The following is a 27,775-nucleotide window of genomic DNA, read 5'->3' as shown; positions in this document are numbered from 1 at the left end:
CGGCGATCGTTTTGGCGGGGTCTTCGTCTGCACCGTATTTATTTGTATCTAACTTCGATTATTTTATTCAAGTAATAATTTTTTTTTTCATATTAAATTCACATTAGAGAGAACACAAATAAATGTAATATGTATACATATGAGCTCAATAAATGAATCTGGGTACCTTAAACTTCTTTTATTTGGGACAAAATGTTTGAGCCCCATGTGTCCTAATTAAGCAGAATCAACAGTGTATTTATCTATCATGCAACACTACATATAATAATACTTATTAATTTCGTATGGTAATAGTGAAAATATATTCTATGTGAGACGCCGAGGAAGGAACTGTGTGGCCCTCTGCCCCCAGCCAGTCTGCACACCCTTCTTTGGTTTTCCAGACTTCTTAATTCCCATGAACCAGCCCAGGTGTGCGTAGTTTCGGGACATATAAGTTGTATACGAACCAATCAACTCTTCTAGCCATATTGTCTGTGGCCTGTTTTTGTTTGCCTAAAAATATATGGAATTCTTAAAAATTATTAATGGGTGTAATTTAAGTATTTATATATATATTTTCCCTGGTTACGAATAACCAGACAATATTTGAAAATCTCCAACTACCACCACAGTAAGCGGAAAATATTGCTTGTGTTGTGATGGAGGACTTAGCCAACCGAGGAACAGATAAATCATTGAAAATACATATTACAATAAATCTTGCAAAGGAATGAAATTTATAATAACAATAATAATGTTTTTTATTTCAGGTGAACAAAACGATGAGTGCAATAATCTGCCATATTTAAAGAGTACTCACAACAACATAACTATTATAAAAGTTGTGTCTGAAATTATAAGGGGTTGTAATTATTCCGGTAGTCCCATTTTTTAAAATTTGTTTTATAAAATGGTCCCATGATGTAAAATCCAAGTTGTCGACCTTGACACACCTGTGCTAACGCCGCCATTTTGAAAAAACTAGCCGAAACCGTGCCAAAATCTAGGTTTTGCCAAATACATCGTATCCAATGAAAATTTCGGCTAAAGTAACTTGACAAATTTAGTAGACTTTTTGTAAATTTTATGTTTTATAAAATCAGAATTAGTAATTTTTCTCGAAATTCCACTGGAATCGTGATTAATGAAAAACCAGGGACCGCGGAAGTACTCTATGACGGGGGGGGCAAACTTGTTTAGTCATCCTCTTCCTTCAGTCTCCTCTCCAGTCAATCAACTAGTTGTAAATAAGACAAAACGGAGATGACTAGGTCAAACAAATAACAGGTTCAGTGAATAAAAAACTTTTTTTTAAATATTGCTTTATTGCATTCATTGAACGATACCAAAAACGTTGCGTCTCTCAGCCGTCTTTGAAGCAAATTCCCTAATAATTTCATTTAAATCTAAACTATAATGCTATCTCTTGACAATTTTTCTGGTTTACAACAAACACTTTTTCATTTATGAAAAAAAGCACTGTGAAGGATACAGATAATCTTTACCAGCACAGATAATCCTTCTTTACACAGGTAGTAAATTTGGAGGGAGCGCGGCCCCCCCTCATTTGATTTTAGGGGGGTATTTGGCCCCCTCTGCCCCCCACTTCTGCGGTCGCTGTGAAAAACCAAACTTAGTCGCGCAATTTACTTGATTTTTCATATGTATACGCATTTTGACGACTTTATATCTGGGTATTTATTAGAGATAAAAGAAAAAGTTGTAGAAAATTGTATTTTTTAACAAATATGTGAAAATGTTTCAGCCGAAAATTGCATTCGATTGCATTCTTTTATTAGAGATATTAGAATAATCTTAATTATGGTGCGATTTCGACTTTTTCAAAATTTTTGCATTAGTACAGGTGCACCAAGCTCGACAACATGGATTTTACATCATGGGAACAGTTTATAAAACATAAATAGTTGGGACCTTTACAAAGATATTGGTGTACAAAATTCATATAAAATTATGGGACAGCAATGTCTTTCTCGCCATTCAAGTAGGGTCGGCGTAAAAGGAAAAACCGCAGTTCCGTCAGAAAATACACGTTAGCAAATATACGCATTGTAATAAATATAATTGTGAGTCATATTTAATTAAAACATCTTAATGCATATTTTAACACAATTAAATAGTGCTGCTTTTAGTGCCAATATTAGTTGTTTAGTAAGCAATTTATTGTGGTATTTATATTTGATTTAGCTTTGATGAAAGAAAAAAAAAACCTGTTTGTCGCTTGTTAAAATTCAAACATAATAATTAATATATTCTGTAACATTTTTGACTTTCACCTCAAGTCAATTGCAATCAAAGATTTCATCAGGAAAATTACACATAATATTATTAAATTAGATTCCATCAGGAAACTGTGTTAAAAACTACATACACAATATAAATTCGAATATGCAGGTTGTACTGAGATGTACCCGATAGTTTATGTACTGAAACGAGAAAGAGCATTGGAAAGACGACCACAGGACCAGTGGCGCCATGTGAGAATTATTTTTTATTGTAAAAAATGTCATCGGACATCAAAATGACACACATTTTTTACTCCATAAAGCTCAGGAATCGATGTTTGTCAGGCACGTCTTCTTACACCCTACATACAATAATTTTTATCACTCGCATTCAAATTTTAAGGAATAAATTATATTGATAAATATGCAATCGCCCATAAGGTGATTTTTTACACAAACTGTAATAAATTATGTTTTGAACTTACTTCTCCGTATAGTCGTCCCTTTCGGTTCATCGCTATATACAACTTACTTTCTTTCCCTAGAATAGTAATGTGTCCCGCCGATCCAGCAGAACCTATCTCCATAATCGCTGTAATTGTAAAACATTAGAAAAAATAACTTTTTAACTTACAAATTTCAAATGCAACAAAAAAAATTGTGGAGGGGTAGGAGTGACCAGATCTGAATAGCCAGGTACTTTCTCATCTTCCTTCTTCCAACTACTTTCTAGAATGGGATATCATAGTTCCACTGGTAATTTTTCGTGGAATAAATGTGTATGGTGAGAAAAAAAGAAAGGTTACCAAATTGATCATTATCTTCTTGTGTTCCACAAACTTTTCCATCTGGAGTTATCTTCAAATGAAAACCAGTTTTGCAATATAGTCGCATAATGTTTCCATACTTGGGATTTTCACTAATCCAATGATTCGACGAGTTAACTGGATTACTCTGGAGTCGACTTGATCTGAAAATAATTCCAAATATTTATTGTTTTTTTATGGTAGTATAAGTGGTATGCAATGCCATTTTTATGGTAGTATAAGTGGTATGCAATGCCATTATTATGGTAGTTTAAGTGGTCAGAGGCGGATTTGCAGTCTTGGCCGCCCTAGGCCCCATACCATGTAGCCGCCCCTTTCTCAGTACCCATCATATTGACCAGGAGTATCCAAACTTTTCAGTAAGTTCCTAGGGTCAAAACCGTTTTAATTTTCCTGCCATTATCATTCATGGTTCATGGGGTGAGATTTGTCCAGGTCTTGGCGGCGGATACGTCTGCCCACCTGCTGCGTGGCGGGCCGGATCGAGAGAGACTGGGTGAGGGAGGCCTTTTGACCTTTCCAGCCGGACTATCTTGACCCATCGCCTTGCACCGCAGTTGGAGGAATGTATTCATACGTATGTCACTCCTGGACACACTAATCCCCAGATTCCTACCCACCCCTCATACATTTTCCTTTTCAGAACTTATTATCCTTCCCTTCCTTAAAAAGACCTTCCACACAGCATCACCTAAGATGACATAGGTCGTGAGGGAAAATATTTTCCTCAAAGCCTCCTGTGTGGAATTAATGTAAAAAAATACGCTTGCTAAATTCGCTAGTTCAATTACTGTATAATTGTCGATTGTCGCAGGCCGGATTGATGACATTGGCGGGCCGTTGTTTGGAGACCCCTGATATAGACTATAGACTACATCAGTGATGGGCAAAGTACGGCCCGCGGGCCAAGTCCGGCCCGCCAGGCTAGTCAATCCGGCCCGCGACATTGTTTTGAATAACCCTACCACAATTTACCAATTGAAAAAAATGTATTTTCTACGTAGATAGAATAGAATACTTAACGGTTTCCTTCTCATTGTGTTTTAAGTACGGTATTATTGCATCTAATATTAGTTTGCACACAACCTCGCGCTTTGCAGATCGGTAGCATGGCGAATGCATGGCGATGTGAAGTGCAATGCGTGTGTTGCTCGGCTAAGTTCGGGACGAATCGGGCGCTACCATTTTCGTTTCCTTTGTTGTCAAGGTCAGTGTTCAATCGTTCAATGTTCATCAGTATAGTTCGGACAGGTTCACGACGCGACGTCGCGTGCGTAGTCAGTGTCAAGTCACCTCTGCGGCTGTATGCCTGGCTCGTGTTTCTATGGTTGTGCTTTTTTAGTAGTGTTTTTGACATTTTTGATCGTTACATTGGCAAGTACAAAACGTAAAGTTGATTCAGAATGTCGTATTTTTAAAGATGAGTGAACTTGGAAATACTTTTTTACACATATTAAGGATAAACCTGTGTGCCTCATATGCAATGAAGCTGTAGCGGTATTTAAGGAATTCAACCTCTCACGACACTTCATGACAAAACATAACAACGCCACTTATACTCTTCTAATTAAATTTTTTTTCCGGCCCGCCTAGATAATTTTTTATTTTATCTGGCCCTTTCCTTAAAAAGTTTGCCCATCTCTGGATTACATAATGAATTTACTTTATTGACAACTTTTATCGAAATCGATTCAGAAATTTTGTTAACTATAATAGCTGCTAGTTTGTAATACTTTCTAAGGTTTCTAGGATTTGAATAAAACATTGAAAACAGTTTTAGGTTTAATTTATTTAACTAGTTTGAGGTTTATTCTCACACAATAATATATAAGTGTTTCACAGTTACAATTAGGGTTGCCAGATACGGACTGGATAAAAAGTTATTATTAAGTCTCCAAACAAATAAAAGAAATCAGCACCTCTTTTAAATAAAAATCAACTTAAGGTACATATTCGAATATAATAACTAAACTTAAAATACAAATTAAAACGTTGGTAAAAAAATTTACGTAAAGCATTATCTAACATTAAAAAAAACTGAACTCAAAACAAAAATCTGGCAGTTACAATTCTCGTCTGCACTTAAGTGCAGCAAAATCATTAATTAGATCTTCGCAATCCAATTTCCTTAAAAAATCTGCTTCTATGTTAAGCAAAGCAAGATTGTTCAGCCTTTGCTCCGCCATTGTTGTGCGTAAATAATTTTTTACACGTCGTAAACAAGAAAATGATCGTTCTCCGGAACAGTTACTGGCGGGAATACACACACACATTCGAAGAGCAATATCCACGTTTGGATAAATGGTTTGAAGATCTTCAGTTCGTAACCATTTTAACAAACTGACAGCATTGTTTCGATCCTTATTTTTCACACTGCAGTGAGCACGAAAATGGAGACATTCTTCTGAAAAATGGGCTTCTAAATCACTAGAATAAATCATTTGCAATGATTTTGCCTTTTCTTCGACTTCAGACGGGCTTAGTTTTGTCAATTAAGTAATAAAATTAAATTTATTATAAAGTGATTTGTAAGCACCCAGTCGTTTTTTTAGTTCTGCTGATTTCGGTCGAAAAATGGACAACGGACCACTTTTATTTTTCTGCGATTGATTTCGGTCCAAAAATGGACCACATTTCCTACCATTCGTAAAACATTTATTGTAATTATTTAAAACATTTTCTTGTCCAGCCGTTTATTTTAACACGGAGTTATTGCAAATTGCAATGCTTTATCTATTTTGACCATAGATGTCACAAATCCGAACTCCGTAGGCTACTTTAGAACAATTCTAAAAAGAAATAAAAATCCTTTGTCTCTTAATCCTATTCCTACGTTCCTCCACCCCCCCCCCCCCAACCTTTTTCATAGATTTTAACAAAAAATATATATATTTTTATTTTTTAAAGAAAATACCTTTAGGTATAATGTCACACTTTATTATTCACTATCATCAGTGGAAAGTTCATAATTGGCATAAATAACATCTTATCATTGTATTATTTTATAATCTTTGATTTATTTATTTATTATAGCTTTTGTAAGGTGATTAAGAGCATGTTCACACAGAGCTATAATATGCGTGGGATGGCGTATTTCGGCATATCGCTCGCCGTACATTCCAAATTGGAATTTCAGCGATATGCTGAAATACGCCATCCCACGCATATTATAGCTCTGTGTGTGAACACGCTAGCATAAAAATACCTGAGACGGCAGTGCTAACGCGGTTCAGTCACTAGCGCAACTGAATCACGGTAGGGATTGGAAATACGCGAGCGGGCGAGCGACGAAGCATGATAGGAGAGGCGAGGGCGGCTGCGGGACGTGGGGGCGCGCCGTGTGCTGTGTGTGAACACGCTCTTGCATATCGCTATTTCGTACGTAGAATATTTAGGTACTTAGGAAGTAATTTCTTGTTATCATCTGTGACTTTTTTGTCACGATTGGCCGCCCCTAATATCTGGCCGCCCTAGGCCCGGGCCTACATAGGCCTAAGGGCAAATCCGCCTCTGTAAGTGGTATGCAATGCCATTTTTATGGTAGTATAAGTGGTATGCAATGCCATTTTTATGGTAGTATAAGTGGTATGCAATGTCATTTTTATGGTAGTATAAGTGGTATGCAATGCCATTTTTATGGTAGTATAAGTGGTATGCAATGCCATTTTTATGGTAGTATAAGTGGTATGCAATGTCATTTTTATGGTAGTATAAGTGGTATGCAATGCCATTTTTATGGTAGTATAAGTGGTATGCAATGCCATTTTTATGGTAGTATAAGTGGTATGCAATGCCATTTTTATGGTAGTATAAGTGGTTCGCAATGCCATTTTTATGGTAGTATAAGTGGTACGCAATGCCATTTTTACGGTATTATAAGTGGTATGCAATGCCATTTTTATGGTAGTATAAGTGGTTCGCAATGCCATTTTTATGGTAGTATAAGTGGTATGCAATGCCATTTTTACGGTAGTATAAGTGGTATGCAATGCCATTTTTTTCTGATTGTCTAAGATATCTTTCTTTTGTTACAATTTTTTTGCAGGTAAGAACAAAATATGGTAACGCCTAAAAATTACTACAAATATAAGTATTGGAAAATCGGGATGAACTATAAATATACACAAGCAGTGGCGGCTCGTGACTTTGGAGTGCTAAGTTTGAACAATTCTACATTATCTTTGTTGTTTAGTTCAAAAGGTTTTTTTTAATATGAATTAAGATTCACAGTTTGGCCGTGCGCCGCACAGATCTCCTGAAAATCTTCACATGAAAAAACGAATTTTCAAAAAAAAAATAAGAAGTTTTCAGCTACAACATTAAGAATGTCATTTTTGTAACATTAGCACTCATTTGTAAACTCATATACATACAAGTAGTTTGAATATTTAAGTTCTCTCCTAAGCAAAAGCATCAGCTTTATCATGGGAGTTTGTGAAATATAATATAAATCAATATTATTTATGCTGCAATAAAATTTAGGGAGAAATAAAAAATAAAATAAAATAAATATATTACACTATTAAAAACTTTGTTATCAAAGGAAAACCTGAAAGTATGATTTCCAGAAAGCAATGCCTACAACCATCTGCAATATTATATAGCATTAGGAACCTAGGTTAGTTAAGTACTGCATCTCTTTTCAAACATTTTTTCTTTTAATAAATCTCAGAAATGAATGTGATTGATTTTTGGATTATTGCCATGTTGTGCTTCATCCTTCCTTGGCCATCGTTTCGGCCAGTGATACAGTGCTCATCATTAGGGTAGTGTTGCATGCTAACACAAAAATACAATATTAAAAAATTCACTTTTTGAAAATACATTCATTTTTTGTATGGAGATTTTCAGGATTCTCTGTTAGGTGGGGTGCTGATCCACATAACTAAAAAAAAATATTGGTAAAATTTTAAAATTAGAAAAATAATTTCAGCTTCAACAATATCTAGGAAGTCGAATTTTTAAATGTTACCAATTATAGCTCACTGAAAAGTGACGAGTCGCCCGTGCTTTTGGCCTTAAACATCTCAAATCATAACCAATCAAAAATGTATTTCCATTTTAATCATAAAGTTCTGACCTGCTCATCAATACTTTCCTCGAAGATATTTATTTCATTTTTATTGAAGACTTTTAGAAAACCGTATTTTTTATTTTTTTCTCATAAGCTTCTTCGTATTGTTTTGAAGGTTTTATTTACTTTTTAATCCTATTGCAATAGAAATTAGACCTGGTAACACCGTGCACAAAATATTTGTTGGCGGAATAAATTGAACCCATAAAAAAATTGCGACATCTTTTAGCTATTTATTTTTTGTGTACCTGCTATATACATGTATAGGTTCCATTATATTTAATTAAACACATCTTTAAAAAGTGATATGGTATTAAAGTGATGAAACAAAACCTAGGTTAAATAGTTACCTATGTAACCTTTTTAACCTAGTTTTTGTTTCATCACTTTTCACGACTTTATATCACTTTTTGTAGGTGTGTTGAACTATCATTTTGATGAGATACCCGGTCGCTGATACGGTAGATTAAAATATAATTTTCTCAAAAAAACCATTAACGGAAAGAAATACCTACTTTCTAATAATCTCTTCCGAGATTTTTTAACGTTACTTATCAGATTATTCTACCGGCGCAACGACAATATGTAAAAAATGTATTGAAAAGTTCAGAAGTTTCGTTTCGATTTTTATATTAAATATTTTTACCGAATGAGAGATTAAAACTGTTGAAATAGGGTACGGAAACTCGACGTTTCTTTTTCAAAATGCCAAATGTTTGGGACTTCCGAGCTTTACCACATTAGAATTAGACGTTTTTCATGATAACACTTATGACTGTATAAGAATGTTTTAAATATTATAAACACCACATACCTATTAAAGTGAATAAAATATCATCTCCATGCCACAAAATGCTGACCAGGGAAGGATTTATTGGTACAAGAAATCGAAGAAAAAATAAGTTTAAGTAAGTAGGTAGGTACCGAGAAATTAAAAAGTAAGCCATTGTTAAAGTCAGTACTATTTTTACCCAATTTCTAATAAATTCTTAATGGTAAAGTACCTTTCTTTCCAATAATTAAAACTTTGTTAGTTTTGATCTTACATTAATAATATTAAATGCAACATTACTTGAGGGCGTGTGCGAACGCTCCATGGGGAAGACTGCGCCGTGTTCTCAGTGTGCAACTAGCGTCCGCTTCATCATCAGACGAAGAAACATCACTGTTATTCAAAACACACGGGCTGCTCGACGAATTTCCCACGAAGTTCATGATAATTTTTTAGCAGCGCCGAGTTATAGTCAAAAGTAAACAATGAATGATCTTCTTCAAAGCGTGTGAATGTTTGAACACACCCAGCACAAGTTACTGACAGATCTGACGCTACAGAACGTCTGGTTTTCGTATGAAGAATAGACCAAGTTATTTTCATCTATTGAAATACTACGCGAGCAGCTTCATCTTATATCGATGGAGTTCGCACAAAGATTTATCTACTGTGCGATATGAGTATTGACTGAAGTTCTGCCAGACCAATAAACAATGAATTTCTCACTATTCGAATAGATTTGTATCGTTATGTTAGCGGTAAACGCGTTAAGTTTTTGCATTTAAAAATTACGATCACCAGTTTGTATGTGGGACGTAATTTGTTTGTACGTGGGTTCATTCGGTTTCCAGTCAAAACATTATTACACTCTTCACCAGTTTATTTTTTTATGTAGTCACCACGCCCACATCTCCTCAGCTAGAAAGCCAATGAACCTAGATATTATAGAATTGTTTAAAAAACATATATTTACTCTTTTGGCGCACTTAAGGGTAACTTGCATCGGTTTCAAGCAGCAGATGTACGAAAAAAATCACCTAGATGATGCCTTATTATGGTAAAAAAGTCAATGTTTAATATGTAAGATAAAACATTCGGAAATAACAATGTTTTTTTATATTTTCCCAAACGTAGATATATGTATACACACAATATAAATGTTCATTCTGTATTATATATTGGTAAGTTACCATATTTTCACTTCTATCAGTCCGAAAAATTCTTTAGATATTTTACTAACCAGATTATGTATATATTAAAATGGGCCATTGAAAATAATATTCGCCTACGTAGAGTTAGACTATTTTTAGATTATCCATCTAATATCAATCCGGCGGTGGCGCCGTCAACATAGCTCGGTATAATAAAAATAGTATATGGGCATATGGATACTGAAACATCTAGCAAATGTTGCGTAGCTATTTTTTTAAACTTTTTTCAACAGTCCAATTCATTTATAATATTTAGAAGGATTTAATATTCAATTAGAGTGGTTTAGCTGATATAAATATGAGTATCATATTGATTTCTTCAAAAGGGCCTCTAAAATCTGTTTTTGGTCTAATATTTAAAAAAAATAATTATATAAGAAATGGGAAACGAAAAGTAAAGTTGATCGGAATAAAAGACATTCTCTGCATGTAAATCTGATAACTTAAATATGAGCGCCGAAACATAACCAATGAGATGAAGGCAAAAATTGGGTGTGGCTTATACTAAAAATAAGTTCTTGTGAAGCCACGTTGTCGAAATAAGTATAAAAATAATAAAGAAAACGCAATGTCACATTCTAATAATGCGTACGCAAATTTCGGCTTTAATAGCTACTTTTCGTGTAGAACTCGATATAAAAATCACATGATTTCACATTTGGTGTTGGATTGAACCTTTTTATAAACTACCTAAACTGGACTGTCACGGAGTTCATTGTGGATCATATTTTATCTATGTATTATTTCTATTTTCCTCTGCCTTGGACTTTAATCTGCCAGGAGGGAATTCGTTCAGCGATGCCATAACTACCGAAATTTCGGTAGATCTACCGATTTTGGCAAATATCTACCGAAATTCGCAAAAAAAGAACCGAAATTTTTCGAAAAAATAGCGAATTTTTTTTAAATCTACCGAAATTCTAGAAAATTTATCGAAATCAGTAAAAAGATACAGAATTTTTGAGAAAATCACAATGTGGAGAATTTTCTCTTTTAGAAATTCTCTGGACCGGAACTGAGCTGTCTTCCGAAATTCCCTAGCCACCCCCTCCCCCCACGGATTTGAAAAAATATTGTGGGGAATCATTTATAATAAACAATTTGAAATTTTGTGGGGCCATTATTCTTCTCTGAAATTCCCTGGCAACTCCCCCCCCCATGGATTAGAAAAAAATAAGTGAGGAATCCAGTACTGAGTGAGCATACAAATCATACCCCATACAAATCCATTCTGAAATTCTACCTATTTCGTCTCTAATCTACCGAAAATTTTCCCAAATCTACCATTTTTATTTTCGCGGTATGGCATCACTGAATTGGTTAAACATTTATTTTTCCTGTTTTGTATTAGCTGACGGCGACGGCTTTTTGGACAGTTAGTGGTTTATTTAAGGACAGTTGTTATTAACCATTTCCCCCGGCTGGTTATTATCTATTACCCAACGCAAAATGGCTTCAATTATCAAGGTAATTAAAAGTCTAAATAAAATTTATAATTTGTTTGTGTGCGTTGACATAAATTTTGAACTGTGTTAGTTTATCGATATGTGTGTAATTCGTAATATTTTTTTCTTTTAGCTTTCTAAGATCATCCAACGCCCTGCGATAAGGTCCTTGTCTACTTCTTCCAAGTTACAAAGTGCCCCGCAAAACGGACCTGGTGGCATGTGCTTCGGTAAGACGATAATAATTCATTCGGTTTTGATTACATAAACTCGTTTTGGTAAGTGTTTACCTAACCGCCGCACTTTTAGCCACATATTCTTGAAATTACGCTTCGTTTCAACAAGTACTACAATAAATAACCATTTACGTGCCTAAAATAGATTATTAGGTTCTTGGTTTGGGTTTGTGAAGTCACTTATGCGTATTTAGATTGAAACTAAACTTTCAAAAACATTTCGATACTAAAAAAAGCCCAAATGGCAGCAAAGAGATCATTTTGTAAGGGAAATTTTCAACTTCGACTAAAAAATTGATTTCAATGCTTCTTTTACCATTTCTCCCGACTTAAATAGTTGTTTCTTTTAGTAATAAAGTTGAAAACAAGTGAAATTACCATCATCAGTGGCTAAAAGTGCAGCGGTTAGGTAAATGGTTACCCTCCTTTTATTCAATGAGTCTGTTGGCACTAGTCAATCAAGTTAAAGTTCGTATGCACTTGCAAGTGAAGTTAGAATCCGGTTTTTCCATATTACTAAGACTGTAATAAGGAAATAATATATGACTATGGTTATGTCAATAGTGAAAACGTTATTAGCATTAAAGATTGTTAGGAGTGTGAAGAGAATATAAGACGTATAAGTCATGGAAGTACCCGGGAATGTCCCAGGAATATATCAAAGCTCCTGTCTACAGTCTAAAAAGTAGAATAGTATTGTTTATGAGAACATAAATGAACATTGTTGAAGTGAGATGTCAGTGTCATAATTGATGGAAGTGGAATTCCCTTTCTATCTGCCGACCCTTGCAAAGGAAACGACTTTATGGATTGTTTCAATAACTCAACTATTAGTTTATCTATTTATGGGAATGGTGGGAAAAAACAGAAATTCTTCAAAAGTCATCTTAATTAATTACAAGCTGAAATCCCCTGGGTGTTGCCTTAACACACAGTTTTTTAGAATTCAGATGTTGGCAGTACTGCCGCGGTAGTTAACCTTTCCTTATCTGTGGTGTGTATTTATTACGCATTGCTTATAATAACTTTAATAACTCTATAAATATAATAAATTCTGGGTTCAGATTTTAGGTATTCCTGCGTTATACATTTATGCACTGAATTAAAAAATAATATTTTACATAGTTTTCAAATTCAATTAAAAATCTGAGATTTTTGTTAAAAATCGGAAACAAATACACCAATACAATCAACCGTGTGATGAAATGACATGCTATTGATGTCCCGCTTTAGTTGGCTAAATTTGCAAAACCTCTTCTTTTCAGGAGTATCAAAATTTTGCTAGGGGTGGGAAAAGGGGGTGGGAGTTGATTTTTGAAATATCACATAGAAAGTGTTCTTTTTCCTGTTTTGAAAGTCAAGACTGCAAATTTTCATCAATCCAGAATAAAATTGTAGATCTTTTAAAAAACCAATCCACACCGGGACATTCCTTCCAAGTGTGTGAAATTTCATCTATCTCGGAATAAAACATGATTTGTATGAAAAGCAAAGCCACGTTGCCCGCCACAGACATTATTCTTTATATAGATAGATTAATAGTTAAGGATTAGATAAATTACTTTTGAAAAGTGTTTTTTAAAGTTAGCAGTCAAAATAACATTATAATTCATGTAACAGTTAGTTTTTTAGTTTGTTTTGAATGCCACACAGTAAAAACATAATGATGATTGCTTCCATATCTGCTGTGAACTTCATGAGTGATATTTATTGTTATTTAATGATAAACCTGGGAATTTTGCAAGTCATGGTCTAGAGGCCTGTTAAAAAATGTTATGATTAATTTATTGCGGAAAAATAATAATTGTTATGCCAATATTTTTATCAGGTAAACCTTGTTTCAATAAGATAATATCTAAGGGCAAAGTTTTGTTCTTATCTGAAAGATTTGGGGACGCATTGAACTGTATTGTGTGAATAATATCATCATTAATTTATCAATTATATTTAATTGTTTATCAGAATACATCATAGAGGTGGTAAACATTGCATTGAAAAAATATCAATAATTATTAAACATGGCATGTAATGATATTATAATAATAATACTCATTTTTAAATATCAGTACTTGAATAGCTTTTGGAGTTTTACGGGAGTGGTTCATGCCATTTATTATATTATCTCTACAGATTAGTATTGATAAACTTATATTTTGGAAATAGCCTAGAGTATTCAAATACATAGTTGGGTTGACTTAAAAATCATTACCAATTTCACTTAGCTCTCCACTTGAGATTTTTGCTTCTCACACAGATTTTCTACTTTATAGTAAAGACTAAAGATAATATTGTTATTCATTTTAAAGACATTTATTGTTCATATTATAGATTTTTAGCCAATTGTATGTATAATGGAAACATTAAAAATGAGTTTCAAATTCCACTTGTATAGCCATGTTAATTAAGTCAACATTATGCCATATAACTGGTTTGAGGGAGATACATGTTAGCATAATAAGATATGCATACTTACGTTTGAGTTCTTGTTTACATTGTTTTACAAATAATATGATACATAACCAAAAACTATCTTTGTTTTTATCGACCCCTTGGCTCCCTTGATGGAGTCTCTCTAAGGAAGTGACTTCCTTCACACTTTACACGCCATAAATTTGGTGGTCAACATTGACAAAAAAAATAATTTAGACATACTGGGATTTCTTATTAAAAGGCCAGGGGCGTTTTATTAGGGTGAAAAACTCTTCTTTAACCATGGAGCAGGACTGCGGGCGCAATGGCTGGTAATACCAGAGCTCAGGAATTAGTTGAAATTAGGAACCGTCACAGTAACACTAAAAATGATTAATTAATGATGTATATTTAATTGACTACTGTCTTAGGACGGGTTGTTTCACGGAATTTGAACAATTCTTCAAATTTCAAAGTTGATTTACACAATCTATGAAGGTTCTATTCATGTTCTGTTGTGATATCATTGTGAGCCAGTTGCTTCACAGGACTTCAAAATCAATTTTGAAATTTGATGAATTTTACAAATTCCTCCAAAAAATTTCCTCCACCCAGCCAATGGCTGTTACAATTATTTTTGAGTGAATGCTGAAACAGCTATCACCATAATAACACTAAATTACTTACACAAGTTAGTAAAAACATTATTAAATTTGATTTAATTCATGTTTCTATTTTTGACAATTTGTGATGGAAATACATTATAATGATCTATTAACCCCTCAGGCCTCTGGCATATCGACTGTTATATTTCATAAAGGTCGGTGAATTTTTGTGTATTTCTACTTTGCAATAAAATCCAAATTAATGGAATATTTCTGCATGTATGTGAAAACTAAGTGTTTTTTAAAGAAGATAAAATACCCTTTCAAATTTTGTTATTAGAAATTAACATAAAATTTTTGGTTTATAATGCAAACATTAAAAAGTTTTAAAAATGGCTCAACTCACGTTTTTTCATCTAAACAATGAACTAAAATTACATATTTTATCAGTATTATTAACAATATGGTCACCACTATTTTTTATTGTTTTACATAAAAATAATAAATTCACAAACTTTCATAATTTTTTTCTCAAATTGCGGTCAGACCTTTGGTTTCATAAGAGAGTAGATTATGATTCTTCTGTGGTTAACTTCTTGATTTTCTATATAAAGCGTGGCTTTTTCTCTTCCTAACACCGTTCAGAAGCTGCCGATGCAGTGATGCTAAACAACATTTTATCCATTTTTAAATAACGATTTATTAATTCTATACATAATTATTTTTAATACAACTTATACATATATTCAGAATGGGTGTTTATTGATCTCTATAAATATGTACTTTTACATACTGGTTTGAAACTCACAATTTATTTTCCAATTTCAGTTAGTTTTTCGACTAATTGTAAAATTTATTTTTCAGAATACATTTTTTTTTTGTATCTTCGCCATTTATGGAATGCATTCTATGGAGTGAATTATTATAACATTATTTGTACTATTATGCAGATTTAAATGAAGACCAGCTGGCCCTGCAGGAGATGGCCAAGAAGTTCACCCGGGAGGAGATCATACCCCGTGCCGCCGAGTACGACAAGAGTGGGGCTTTCCCCTGGGACATTGTTAAGAAGGCGTGGGCCCTCGGACTCATGAACGGACATGTTCCCTCCCACTGCGGTACGTAACACTCTCTTTCTCTCTTTACAATCTGAATTTTATTTTATAAGTTTCCAAATTGAAGGAATTCTTTATATATGTATATCGACTGCAAACATTTTAAATATTTAACCATAAAATGAATATACTATACTGGAGATAATAAAGACAAAATCCAGCTCATAATATTTTTATATTTATTTCCACTTGAGGTTCCACCTTAAATGCTCCACTCATTCACCTTTCTATTTTGCAAAGAGATACCTAGCATTGCTCTTTGTGTGGTGGCCATCTTTTTCACAATGTTCTTGGTGAAAGTCCATCTTAGTTCTGGAAGTATACATACTCATGTCTCCTATACAGTTTTTTCTATTACACCAACATTTTCTCCACAATACTTCAGGTTATTGTATGAAAACTATCTTTAATAGCTGATTTCATTTTACCACATTGTTCCTTGAAGCAAGCCAATATTAAACTACCTAACATTCTCAAAAACTGTGGCTTGAAGTGTTTAACCTATTTTCCTTAAATTGTTATATTAAAATCCGTCCTCCGGTTTAAATAAAATAAAAGAAAACACAACTAGAGCTACAGATACATACACACACACAGTCAGGGACATTGCTAGTGTAGATACAGTGCTCTCATTAATGGTCACCCTAAAAACCAGAAATCGGTGAATTTCAGTCCATACAAACAATTTTCTTCAAATTTAAACAGGTATTTTGTAAAAACAAACAAACACCGCTATCGATCTTAGGCACACAGAAGACTACTGAATTGGATATATGAATACGTGCAAATTATAGAGCTTGATTTTGTGCTTTCAATTAGCAAATTTTCAAACTGTTATTAGATAATCGTGTGTAGTTGTCGGATTATTGTATGTAGTTGTCGGATAATCGAGCAGTGAATTACTGTGAGAGTACTACATTTTTGTAAACTATGCGGAATTTAAAAACTAGTCACTCTAAGGTTCTCTTTTGGCTAGTTTCTACATTGGTAAAAACAATTTTATTGAACTTATTCATTTAAAAAAATTGTGTTACATAATTTATCACACGGTCTTTTTCCCAGATCTGCAGATTACAAATCTTATGAAATGTTTGACTTTTAAATTACTAATGTATTCATAATATATGAATTATAACACAGGTGGTTTAGACACGGGTGTCTTTGATGGATGTCTGTTGGATGAAATTCTCGCCTATGGCTGCTCCGGGATAATGCAATGTATCCGAGCTTCCGGTTTGGGTGTAAGTGAACACAAACCTTTCGATTCTACGTTGGGTTTCTGGATATTGCTGGGTCTTGCTTAACATTAACCATAAATGTTTCATATGCTTTTATTTGTATGTTATATATGTTCTGTGTACTGTTTTGCAGGTGGGTTAAATTTAGGTGTCTTTGATGGCTGCTTGATCGCTGAAGAGTTGTCATATGGTTGTTCTGGCATCATGACAGCCATGGAAGCTAGTGGACTTGGTGTGAGTGAATGCTTTTTCATTGCTTTTTTATGTATATGTTACTTGTAAAAATTACCACATTCACAAGAATTATTTATATGAAATTAGAATTTTCTGAACGCTGAACTGATTAAAAATTTCCTTTCATTTAACAAAGTGCACTTAAAGTTCCATAATTAATATTAATTGAAATAATATTTGTAAATATAAAATGTGTTACAATAAAAAGAATAAATATATATCTATTTACTTGTTTAGTGCCACATACATGGACTGATTATAATCTGGATTGAATATCTGGTAATGATCTATTATCGAATACTCTTTCCTTGCTACATATAAATGTACATTTTGTACATATTTGATTTGATCATCAATGTAAAATTACTCAATAGTTCATGGCAAATCTTCTATGAGCTGTTCACCCTTTCGACCTGAAATCAGACATCCGCTGCATGTCAAAATATTCTCACAATTTTTTTTAAAAATAAAGCGTAATAGAGTATGACAACTTTTTGACTCATTTAACCAATGCAAAAGTTACTCTTTGTACCTCCAAACACCTCAAAGTGGATACATTATGCATAATCTAGGATTTTCAACTGGATAATAATCAGTTTTTTTCTGTTATGTAAAATCTTGATATAGATTAGACAGATTGTTGTCTGTAATCTGCTTTATTTTGTAAATTGGATACTCATACTGTTACATTCCTATAATGTATATGTAATGCATTCCATAGCCAATTGATCTTTTAACATTAATTATCTAACTTTAATTGGTGATTGTATCTTGCATAATTTATTTAATTGGGTTACTGGATTGTATTTTAGAATTAATATCCTAGTAACGTTTATTTACATTGACAAATATTCAATTAAACATTTTTTCACCTACATTATCATCATCACATTGCTACATAGCGGGGTGGGATTTGGCCTCCTTCACAAATAAATATTCTTCACTGGTTATGGCGGTCCTTTGCCACTCGCCCCAGTCCTCCGTCCTTCTCATGCTGCTCCAATTATCTTCCATGCAGTCTAGCCACCCTTACCTCGGTCGGCCTCTGGGCTGTTTTCATTGAGATACCCTCTTAGTCAAAACTTTTGGCGTCCTATCATTATTTTTTCACCTACGTATCTATGAAATGACGTTACACATTCACGGGTCCAAGTGACCATATTTTCATTCACATTATTGTTGGGTTAAATCTTTAATTTGTAATATATTTAATATGTTTTGTCTACAAAATTAAGCTGTTATTAGATGTATAGTTTCATTATTACAATAGTTTTAACCACACTTTGAATGTTGACATAAAAGTAAATTAAGGCGATGCACTACGTCGTGTAATATTTTAAATTGAGCCGCTATCAATAACAACCCTTACGTAGATGGCGATAAGGTTTAAATTCCCGCTTAACACCATCCGCCTGTTTTGATTTACGCAAGAAAAAAACATGGCCAAAAAGTGCCTTTTATTTTATTTTGTGAATGTTCAGGCATAAATATTAAATTTTTTTTCGATCATTTTATAAATAACTTAATTTTCCACATTATACAATAAAATCATAACCGAAAATGGGTTCGTAAGTAGGAGATTTTGAACTTTAAAGCAGTTTTCATAGGCCTTATACATTATTTTTTTCTGGGCTTATAAAAAGACTCATCTAAAAATACTCGATTATTTCAAAGGCCAAGATGTATTCTACTCGCAGTATTTAATTAAAGCATCTAAAACATTTCTAGGCGACCAAATTTTCAAACCAAAAACACATGATTTTGCATTACTACGTATGGCATCGCCTTAAGGTCAAATATTGAATCAAATGAAAAATAATTATTTCATTGAGAAAAATAAATATTTAGTAGCGACTTCATAACACCTATGCGACGGGATATGTATGTAATGTAGTATTAAACCCACAAAATAAATACGAGAGCTTTAAACTAATTTATTTAAAAAAATTGAATTGCTGTAAAATTATTTGAAAGACAAAAATCAAAACACAGTCTAATTTAGTTGTAATGATCACGGCAATAGCGAGTTTACGCCTACAATGAGCAATCACCGAATATTATATTATTCTGGCTTATAATTCATACAATCATTTGCTATTACACAATGTACAAATATTTTGTCAATACAATCTGTAAATACTTTATTTAGATACAATGGAACGATCACCTCCTATAACGAGTAATTTGCATAACGAACAAAACAGATGATTAAAATAATGCTCTCTTAACGAGTGACATTTCGCATAATGAATAATTGGGAAATGGCAAGTCCCATCTTCACGCTGAGCAGGTTGTGAGCCGGGACTTCTGCGCTGGTGCGTCAGTCTCCGGTTAGCACTCGAAATGATTGACAAGGTGTAGGAATGGGTTACCAAGGGGACCCTAGAGCATTGTCGAATGTGATTTTAAGGGGTTTGAAACAGTACCCCCTGGAGTCTACAGTCAAGGATGATGTGACTTTGATGAGCTTGTGGAAGAGCACAATCAAGAACTGACCACCAAAGAGCTTATGGAGTTGCAATGTGTTTCACAGCAAGAAGTTACGGAGGAGAGTTTGTTAGTGGATGAGGAGGAAGTAGTAGAGCAACAATCTTCTGGCGCAATAAGAGAATGGGAAACTGTTGCATCCTACATTGAGAAGCATCATCCTAACAAGGAGGTGGCTATGCGTTCTATAAATTGATTCAATGGTAATGCTGTGTCACATTTTCACGAAAAAACAAAAATGTCTCTGGACAGCTTTCTAGTAAAAAATAATGAATTATTTGTCATAAATTCATAAATAATAAACTAGTTATTTCGTTTTTTTATTTTTTATTTTGCAAGTCGTAATCGCATTCCAGGTTGTTACACTCATTAACAATTTCTAAGTATGTAATTTTATTTGATAAGCGTTAAAAATTGTGTATTGTAAATTAAATTGTAAAATTGGCATGGTATGCATTATAGTATTTTACGTTGACTTATATGGGAAAAATTGTTTCACTTAACGAGTGTTTCGCATGACAAGGAAGTTTCTGGAATGAATTAAACTCGTTATGAGAAGTTCCACTATACATAAATAAATCGTCGGTTCTGAAAAAAATCCAAATCTAAAATATAAGTAATGAGAGGCAAAGATACGGTGTTCTGGCCGATACAGACATAATCCTCAGTCCTGTGTTACACTTAAAATGTGTGATTTATTATTAATTTACTGTGTGTTAATGGTACATATTTGTTTATTTTGTACAATATTTTCCAAATTAAGTAAATAATAAAATGATTTATTTTTGTAAATTGTATACCTAAATAAATGTTAATTTTTACCTGCAGAAGCTTACTAAAAGTAAGTTTGGCTATTCAAAGTAAATTCATCCTAATAAATAATTTGGCAGTTTGTGGCAAACAATTTTGTTCTTTCATAACTTGTTAGTAAATTCCTTCAGTTTAATCTTTGAAATTTAGTCACTAAAATAAAATTGTGAAAAATATGTATTCTTATAGGTTTATTTAATTTTTCAGCAAACTCCAGTTCTCATTGCTGGTACCAAGGAACAACAGAAGAACTACCTTGGACGTCTGATAGAGGAACCACTGCTTGCCGTAAGTCCCTTTAATAAATTTAATACACTCTTTTATTTACACTTGTCTCGCATTCACATGCTATAGTAAATCTACATATGAAATCAGCGGAGTCTTGCTAGTAGAGTAATGCTAGTGGCTAAGATCAGAAAATTATATTTTGCTGAATAGCCTAAATGTCTACCTCTTCATCATGAAAAATCACAAATAAGTTACTAGCTGCCACTGCATACAATGAGTATGAATAAAATTAACTGTATTCCTTACGTAATATTATGTAATCTAATTAGCAGGGGTGTGCAGTCTATGGAAGTTGTGATTTTCTTTCTTCTTTTCTTGGGGCATGTCCAGCTTTACTATTTCCTATACAAACTTCACCCAACTCCCCCCTGCCTAGTGGTTACCTATTGATCTTACCGGGTACATGCGTCTGTGCATTTGGCTAATAACATACAAATACATATCTGGGGCCAATTGTAAATTTTGGTCATTATTGACGGTGTATGCATTACAAAATTCCAAAATTATCCATATAAATTATAGACTAAAGTATAAACATATTATGAATACTTTAGCAGACCTGTGTTGATACTATTATAATTTATACTGATAAACAATAAATATGCAAAAGTATAATATTGAGAGCTACAGAGAAAAATATGAAATATTTTTTTAAATAAAAAATGAACACTAGAACTATGTAGATGTTATAATTTTACATTTAAGAGAGTCGGACCAAGAATATGAGTAGACTAATAATAATAAGATTTATATTTACTCCAAGTTCCCTCTTTTTAACAGTGCTAATTCTGTAAGTGGCGGAAAATGGAGATATAGCATTGAGATTAAGAAGATGGAAGATGATTAAAGTAATCCTCAACAGTAAGTGTAAAGATAAAATTTATTTCAAAGTGCGATATTTATTTGACATGGCGGTTTTTTAATTAACATTTTGCAAAATTTTGTCGATAAACAATGTTCATATTTATGTTTTATACTGGTAAGACTTAATATAATATAAACTACTTTGGCCGGTCAGGGCACTGCGTTTTGGTCCCACCCAGGCGTCGTGTGTTCGATTCCTGTGCTGGCTAAGTCTTCCATCACGACACAAGCAACATTTTACGCTTACTGTGGTGGTAGTAAAAGATTTTCAAATATTGTCAGGTTATTCATAACCAGGTAATGTTTGTTTTTCTTTACTATAAAACTACTAATCTTTGTCTTATTACTAAGAAAAATAAGATGAACAGTGCAATACTGATTGTTTTCAATGAAATTTGATTGTGGTAGGTTAAATACATAATTCAACTGCTGTCATACTTTTAAATTTTTTTAAATAAGTGATTTCTGCCTGACACTGGCCTCTGTACCATTCATAACTATTCCTTGCGATATTATCCCAATCTGTTGTAGTTTAGCTATGTAAAAAATTGAAACAAGTAATAATATCTTTTTATTTATGTTATACCCATGTACACGAGTTTAAATCAGTAAAATCTAAAATTTACGACCTGAAAAGTAAAGAGAAAATAACTTTTTATGCATACATACGCGCTTTTTTACTATAAAATGTATTTTTCCTTTATTACTGTATATTTTGATTTAACAAAAATAACCTGATTCTTGCCAAAATTAGCAGAATAATTAAACATTGGTTTTATGATATGAAAACCAAAGAAACCGCATTCAGAATAAATTTTAGGGGCGCACTTTAGCTATACAATATTTTGTCGTTTATGTGGTTTTCAGCCTTTCAATTTATAGTTTCTATCTATTACATAATTAAATATAATAACATAAAAGTCTGCTTTTACTTCTTACTGTTATTTTATCTTCTATCCAGATTTATTTATTCAACACAATAATTCTAAAAGATCTATATATCATTTGTAAAGCGTTTTTTTTTATTATTAATTTCTTTGAATTTGTCACTTGGCTTTTAAGTACTCGAATATATATTTTCAGGTTGTGGCTTGCAGTAAATTTAGAATAAAATATATTATCCGTAATATTTGTGACTACTTACATTGATCTGAATTTGTACTATTGCTGTTACCTCTGTTCTTTTAAATTATTTAGACCGTCTTCATTCTGGCAGAAAAAAAAAATAATAATTCAAATAAAATAACTTTGTTTTTAATACCACTTTATTGTATATATTATTATTATATAAAACCAACCGGCAAAGTGGTATTAAAACAAGTTATTTTATTAAAATTAAAAACAAAGTGTTTCCTGCATGTAAAAATTTAAACATGAAATTGTTTGCATTCTGCCTGAATAAGGGTGATTTTTGACTACAGAAAACATTCCAAGCTGCTCAATGTCATTAATATCAAAATTGTGTCATAAATTTTGTTCCTGAGAAATTCAAAAAATAAATGGTCCGACTTCTCTAATCTTGTGATACTAAACATCTACACTGAAGTGTTTTATAAATATAAGTTTTGCTGGTTTCCTGGTGAAATCCCTAATTTTAAAACGTTTCATTGGCTCAAACATAATTCAACAGGTACTTAATGATTTTTTTTGATTTAATAAAATCATTTTATACATCCTTCTTTTTTTCAAAACATTTTATTAGAATACATGTACAAAGTAGTTGGCTTTCTTTTTGTGTTTGCTCTGTGATAAATAGTCGAATGTGACTCTGAGTAAAAAAATTTATTATGGTTTACTGAAATTTTTGTGAAATAGTTTCATCACAATGGTGCTATTTTTCAATTTACGGAAATAATGCCACTTTTGGCGGCCTTTTCATCTTTAACGTTTTTAAAATATTATATTTTACATAGAAATATTCAAGTATCCTTTTTATCTCACTTCTCTTAATTATTTGAACACAATATGTATAAAGTCCCTCTGGTCCATTACTCAATTTATGGCTTTATAATCTGGTGGTTTATGGACAAATACTGTATTATGTTATCTTTCATTATTATTATTATTATTGAACCTGCCTTGCTTGTTATGAAGTACATAATTTATAATTTTCAATTTAATAGATTATTATTTATTTCATCCAACACAATGCCATATAAAAGTACATACTTGCACTTTGAGCTTTTAATCAGATAATGTTTTCAAATTATGTACCTACCTCATATGTTGTGTAACTTATGCTTTAGTAATCCATTTCTAGATTAGAACCATAATGAGATATTATACGTGTTGTGCAAAGTTCACTGATGGTACTTTTACGTATTACTAAAATGTATGCTTATAATATGATTGCGTGATGTAGGCTTATTGTGTGACTGAACCCGGAGCGGGTTCTGATGTCAATGGAGTCAAGACCCGTGCTGAGAAGAAGGGAGATGAATGGGTCATCAATGGCCAGAAGATGTGGATCACCAACGGAGGAGTAGCCAACTGGTACTTTGTTCTGGCGCGTACCTCGTCAGACCCCAAGTGCCCCGCTAGCAAGGCCTTCACCGGGTTCATCGTCGAAAGGGACACCCCCGGACTTACCCCCGGCAGGAAGGTATTGTACCTTTAAATATGCAGAATAAATAATTTTTATCTTTAAAAAAATTACAAAATAATGCGCTCCAGAGATGGGTGTTCAGTTTTCGATTTGGTCATTCGATTTAATTAATATCATTCCTCAAAATATAAATAAGGAAACATATAATTGAACTGCTTACTGCAGTTTGAAGCAAATGGCTTCACCTATAGCTTCACCGTTTATCCCATACTTTTAGGTTTTATAATATATGCATATTAGGGCAAGTGATTGCTCAAGACATTTTTGCAAACTTTCTATAATATGCCTATATGTTAGAGTGAATAAAAGATTTATTCGAAATCCTTATTAGTTTTTGTTGCGGCATTGATTATTACCAAATATTTTCTATTACTGGGTTTGAGCTGAAAATATGTTATATAAAAATTTTACCTATATATTTTTTTGAATGAAATACGTAGTGATCTCTGTATGTATTAATATATGTTCTTTATTGTCAGGAAATCAACATGGGACAGCGCGCATCCGACACCCGTGGCATCACATTCGAAGATGTCCGCGTACCTAAGGAGAATGTCTTGATTGGAGAAGGCGCTGGCTTCAAGATTGCCATGGGTGCTTTCGACAAGACCAGACCCCCAGTAAGTTAAATAATTCACCAAATAATATTATCACTAAACTGTCATACAGAACTTGTTGATTCACGAATAGTCTTTTATATTCACTTATGCTTTTGACACTGGCAGTCAGATCTCAATGACTTGTAGAAAAGGCTATGCATGGGCATACTGCTGAAAATATTGTAGTAACCTCTCCCTCTATCTAACAACACACTTTCTCTCAGAAAGCAAGGTGCCAACTTTACTCACAGTGGCAGAACTCTAATTGTATGTGTAGGTACTCTACATTGATAAACGGTGTTTTAAATGTCATGTAATAGTCTAAGATCCCTTAAAGAACGACCGTCACCGAGATGTTTATTTGATGAAACGTATTTTATATTTAATTTAATATGTCAATAAATATATTGCATATCGGTTGCCTAGCAAATTTTAGTCCAGGGTATGATTAATTAATAATTAAAAAAAATAAATTTTTTAAACATTTCACCGGTTTGATTATTATACAAATTCTATACCAATCGAAAGTATGAAACCCATAGAATATGCAAACGTTAGGTTGCCTACTCTTTTCCGGTCACAACTCTCAGGTTGCCATGTATAAACAGGTAAATCGAAAAAGCATTTTGCACCGGTCTGATTATTGAATAAAAATTATATGAAATTAAAGATTATTTCATTATGAACACGATGGTATAAGGTTGCCTGCTAAAAATCAGTCCCGAATTCCGGTTGTCGAATTTTGAAAACTAAAACTTTTTGAAAGATTGCCGCGAATTCTCGTGTGCGACTGAGAGGTCCCAACCAACCATCCCATGCGATAGAAGAGGACAAAGCATAGCAGCTGTCCGTCCATTAAATTTCATATAATTTTTATTCAATAATCAGACCGGTGCAAAATGCTTTTTCGATTTACCTGTTTATACATGGCAACCTGAGAGTTGTGACCGGAAAAGAGTAGGCAACCTAACGTTTGCATATTCTATGGGTTTCATACTTTCGATTGGTATAGAATTTGTATAATAATCAAACCGGTGAAATGTTTAAAAATTTTTTTTTTTTTAATTATTAATTAATCATACCCTGGACTAAAATTTGCTAGGCAACCGATATGCAATATATTTATTGATATATTAAATTAAATATAAAATACGTTTCATCAAATAAACATCTCGGTGACGGTCGTTCTTTAAGGGATCCTATAAAATATGTTAAGAAAATTTTTCAATATTTCAGGTGGCAGCTGGTGCTACCGGCCTGGCCCAGAGAGCCCTAGACGAAGCCACCAAATACGCCTTGGAGAGAAAGACCTTCGGAGTGCCCATTGCCCACCACCAAGGAGTGTCCTTCCTGCTGGCTGATATGGCTGTAGGCGTGGAGACCGCCCGACTGGCCTGGCAGCGCGCTGCTTGGGATGTCGACCATGGTATTTATTTTCGCAAAAATCGAATTTTTCTAATCACATAAACAAATTTTCGTGCGTGGACACAAATAAATTTCGAATTAAAAAACCATTTTGTATGAAAAAATTTTCTGTGGTTATTTTTTTGGCGAAAATTTCGAATTACGCGTTCTACTGTATACATATTTCATAAAAAAGACAGTGTACAAATGTAGCTAAGAGTGTGTTGATGAATGGCTTGATAGTTTAGTACTGGGCATCCATATGAAAATATTGTTTTTCTAGGTCGTAAGAACACACTCTCTGCTTCGGTGGCCAAGCTGCATGCCTCCGAAGTGGCCAACAAGATCGCCTCCGACGCTGTGCAAGTTTTCGGCGGCAACGGATTCAACACCGAATACCCTGTGGAGAAACTCATGAGGGACGCCAAGATCTACCAAATCTATGAGGGAACCTCTCAAATCCAACGCCTTATTATTTCTAGGGAATTAATTGAAAGACAAAAGCAGAAGCAGTAATTTATCCCATAATTGTATCTATTAAAAAAAAAATCTGTTTATATAATTTCAATTTTTTTTTTCCAAACATTATTTCAATCATAACTCCTCGTGTATCGTCATTGTTTTGTATGTATTCATTAAAAATATATTTTTATATCCAACAATACCAAAGTGTTACATTATTTATATTTACTTCAGCATTCCCTAGTTTTTCCTTATCATCAATAAGTTCTGCCAAATAAATTATTCAGAAATTTCATTCATATTCACAAATTTGCACATAAAAGAAAGATGGGCATAAGCAAATGGGACCGCCCCCCCCCCTCACTGTCATTATGTCAGTAGTAATAGTTGATATTGCCACTATAGAGGTAAAACTCAGTAAGTAGTATTTTCAATAAGACTGAGAAAAGGATGTGCAGATGGTTCGGGATGCCCAAGCAAGACATGGGACGATCAAGTGTATCAGATTTTTGAGTCGGGCCACATCAGGAGTAAGAATAAGTGAATGTATGAATGTGAATGAGGCAAGAAGTGAGTGCTAATACCTACCGACTTGTTCGGTGGTCCCTCCTCGATGCCTACCCCTGCGGGGAAACAGCGTGATGGTTAGTTACTATACGATGCGGAACCATCAATTCTAAATAATAATATTTTCTAATGTCATTGCACAGAACTCAGAACTGTATTTCAGATTTCTGGAGTTAAATGAATGGGTTTTGTTAGGCAGGCAAATGATAATGATAAATTTTATTATTGAACAATAATAAAAGCTTTCAAATCCCTGTTTTCGTTGAGTTAAAAGTTTAATTTAATTTTATTTCATTTC

General features: G+C 33.3%; 2 protein-coding genes across 3 annotated transcripts; one reads left to right on the top strand and one right to left on the bottom strand.

The window, feature by feature from the left end:
* Positions 1 to 35: 35 nt before the first annotated feature.
* LOC149409321 (fibroblast growth factor 1-like) lies at positions 36 to 9,411 on the bottom strand. The gene is made up of 4 exons (XM_089649898.1): positions 9,199 to 9,411; positions 3,032 to 3,195; positions 2,711 to 2,817; positions 36 to 495 (listed from the first exon to the last, which is right to left on the bottom strand). The coding sequence occupies exons 1-4, from the start codon at positions 9,339 to 9,341 to the stop codon at positions 307 to 309; spliced, it is 603 nt and encodes a 200-aa protein (XP_089506024.1). The 5' UTR covers positions 9,342 to 9,411; the 3' UTR covers positions 36 to 306.
* Positions 9,412 to 11,433: 2,022 nt separating this feature from the next.
* On the top strand, positions 11,434 to 27,117 carry Mcad (Medium-chain acyl-CoA dehydrogenase). Of its 2 annotated transcripts, none has more exons than XM_089649955.1 (9): positions 11,434 to 11,576; positions 11,688 to 11,784; positions 15,755 to 15,922; positions 17,291 to 17,391; positions 20,896 to 20,976; positions 24,203 to 24,442; positions 24,925 to 25,065; positions 26,281 to 26,470; positions 26,732 to 27,117. In XM_089649955.1, exons 1-9 carry the CDS (start codon positions 11,559 to 11,561, stop codon positions 26,962 to 26,964), a joined length of 1,269 nt encoding a protein of 422 aa, XP_089506081.1. In that variant the 5' UTR covers positions 11,434 to 11,558; the 3' UTR covers positions 26,965 to 27,117. The 2 variants fall into 2 exon arrangements, with proteins under 2 accessions (XP_089506081.1, XP_089506083.1); XM_089649957.1 differs by lacking the exon at positions 17,291 to 17,391 and adding an exon at positions 17,060 to 17,160.
* The last annotated feature ends 658 nt before the right edge of the window (positions 27,118 to 27,775 follow it).

This window comes from Hesperophylax consimilis, chromosome 31, assembly GCF_061612785.1.
Source record: "Hesperophylax consimilis isolate HC1 chromosome 31, BYU_Hcon_1.0, whole genome shotgun sequence".
NCBI lineage: Eukaryota > Metazoa > Arthropoda > Insecta > Trichoptera > Limnephilidae > Hesperophylax > Hesperophylax consimilis.
The sequence above is the reverse complement of the archived record's forward strand: the minus strand, read 5'-3'. Positions and strand labels throughout refer to the sequence as shown.

What these genes read in the sequence shown, in the direction of transcription:
- LOC149409321 (XM_089649898.1), bottom strand. Translation starts at nt 9,341, where the DNA reads ATGAACTTCGTGGGAAATTCGTCGAGCAGCCCGTGTGTTTTGAATAAC. An exon ending in GCGTTCGCACACGCCCTCAA is followed by an intron (nt 3,196 to 9,198) that starts GTAATGTTGCAT and finishes AATTATTTTCAG; the next exon opens with ATCAAGTCGACTCCAGAGTA. An exon ending in AGAAGATAATGATCAATTTG is followed by an intron (nt 2,818 to 3,031) that starts GTAACCTTTCTT and finishes TTACAATTACAG; the next exon opens with CGATTATGGAGATAGGTTCT.
- Mcad (XM_089649955.1), top strand. An exon ending in ACCTGGTGGCATGTGCTTCG is followed by an intron (nt 11,785 to 15,754) that starts GTAAGACGATAA and finishes ACTATTATGCAG; the next exon opens with ATTTAAATGAAGACCAGCTG. An exon ending in GACTTACCCCCGGCAGGAAG is followed by an intron (nt 24,443 to 24,924) that starts GTATTGTACCTT and finishes CTTTATTGTCAG; the next exon opens with GAAATCAACATGGGACAGCG.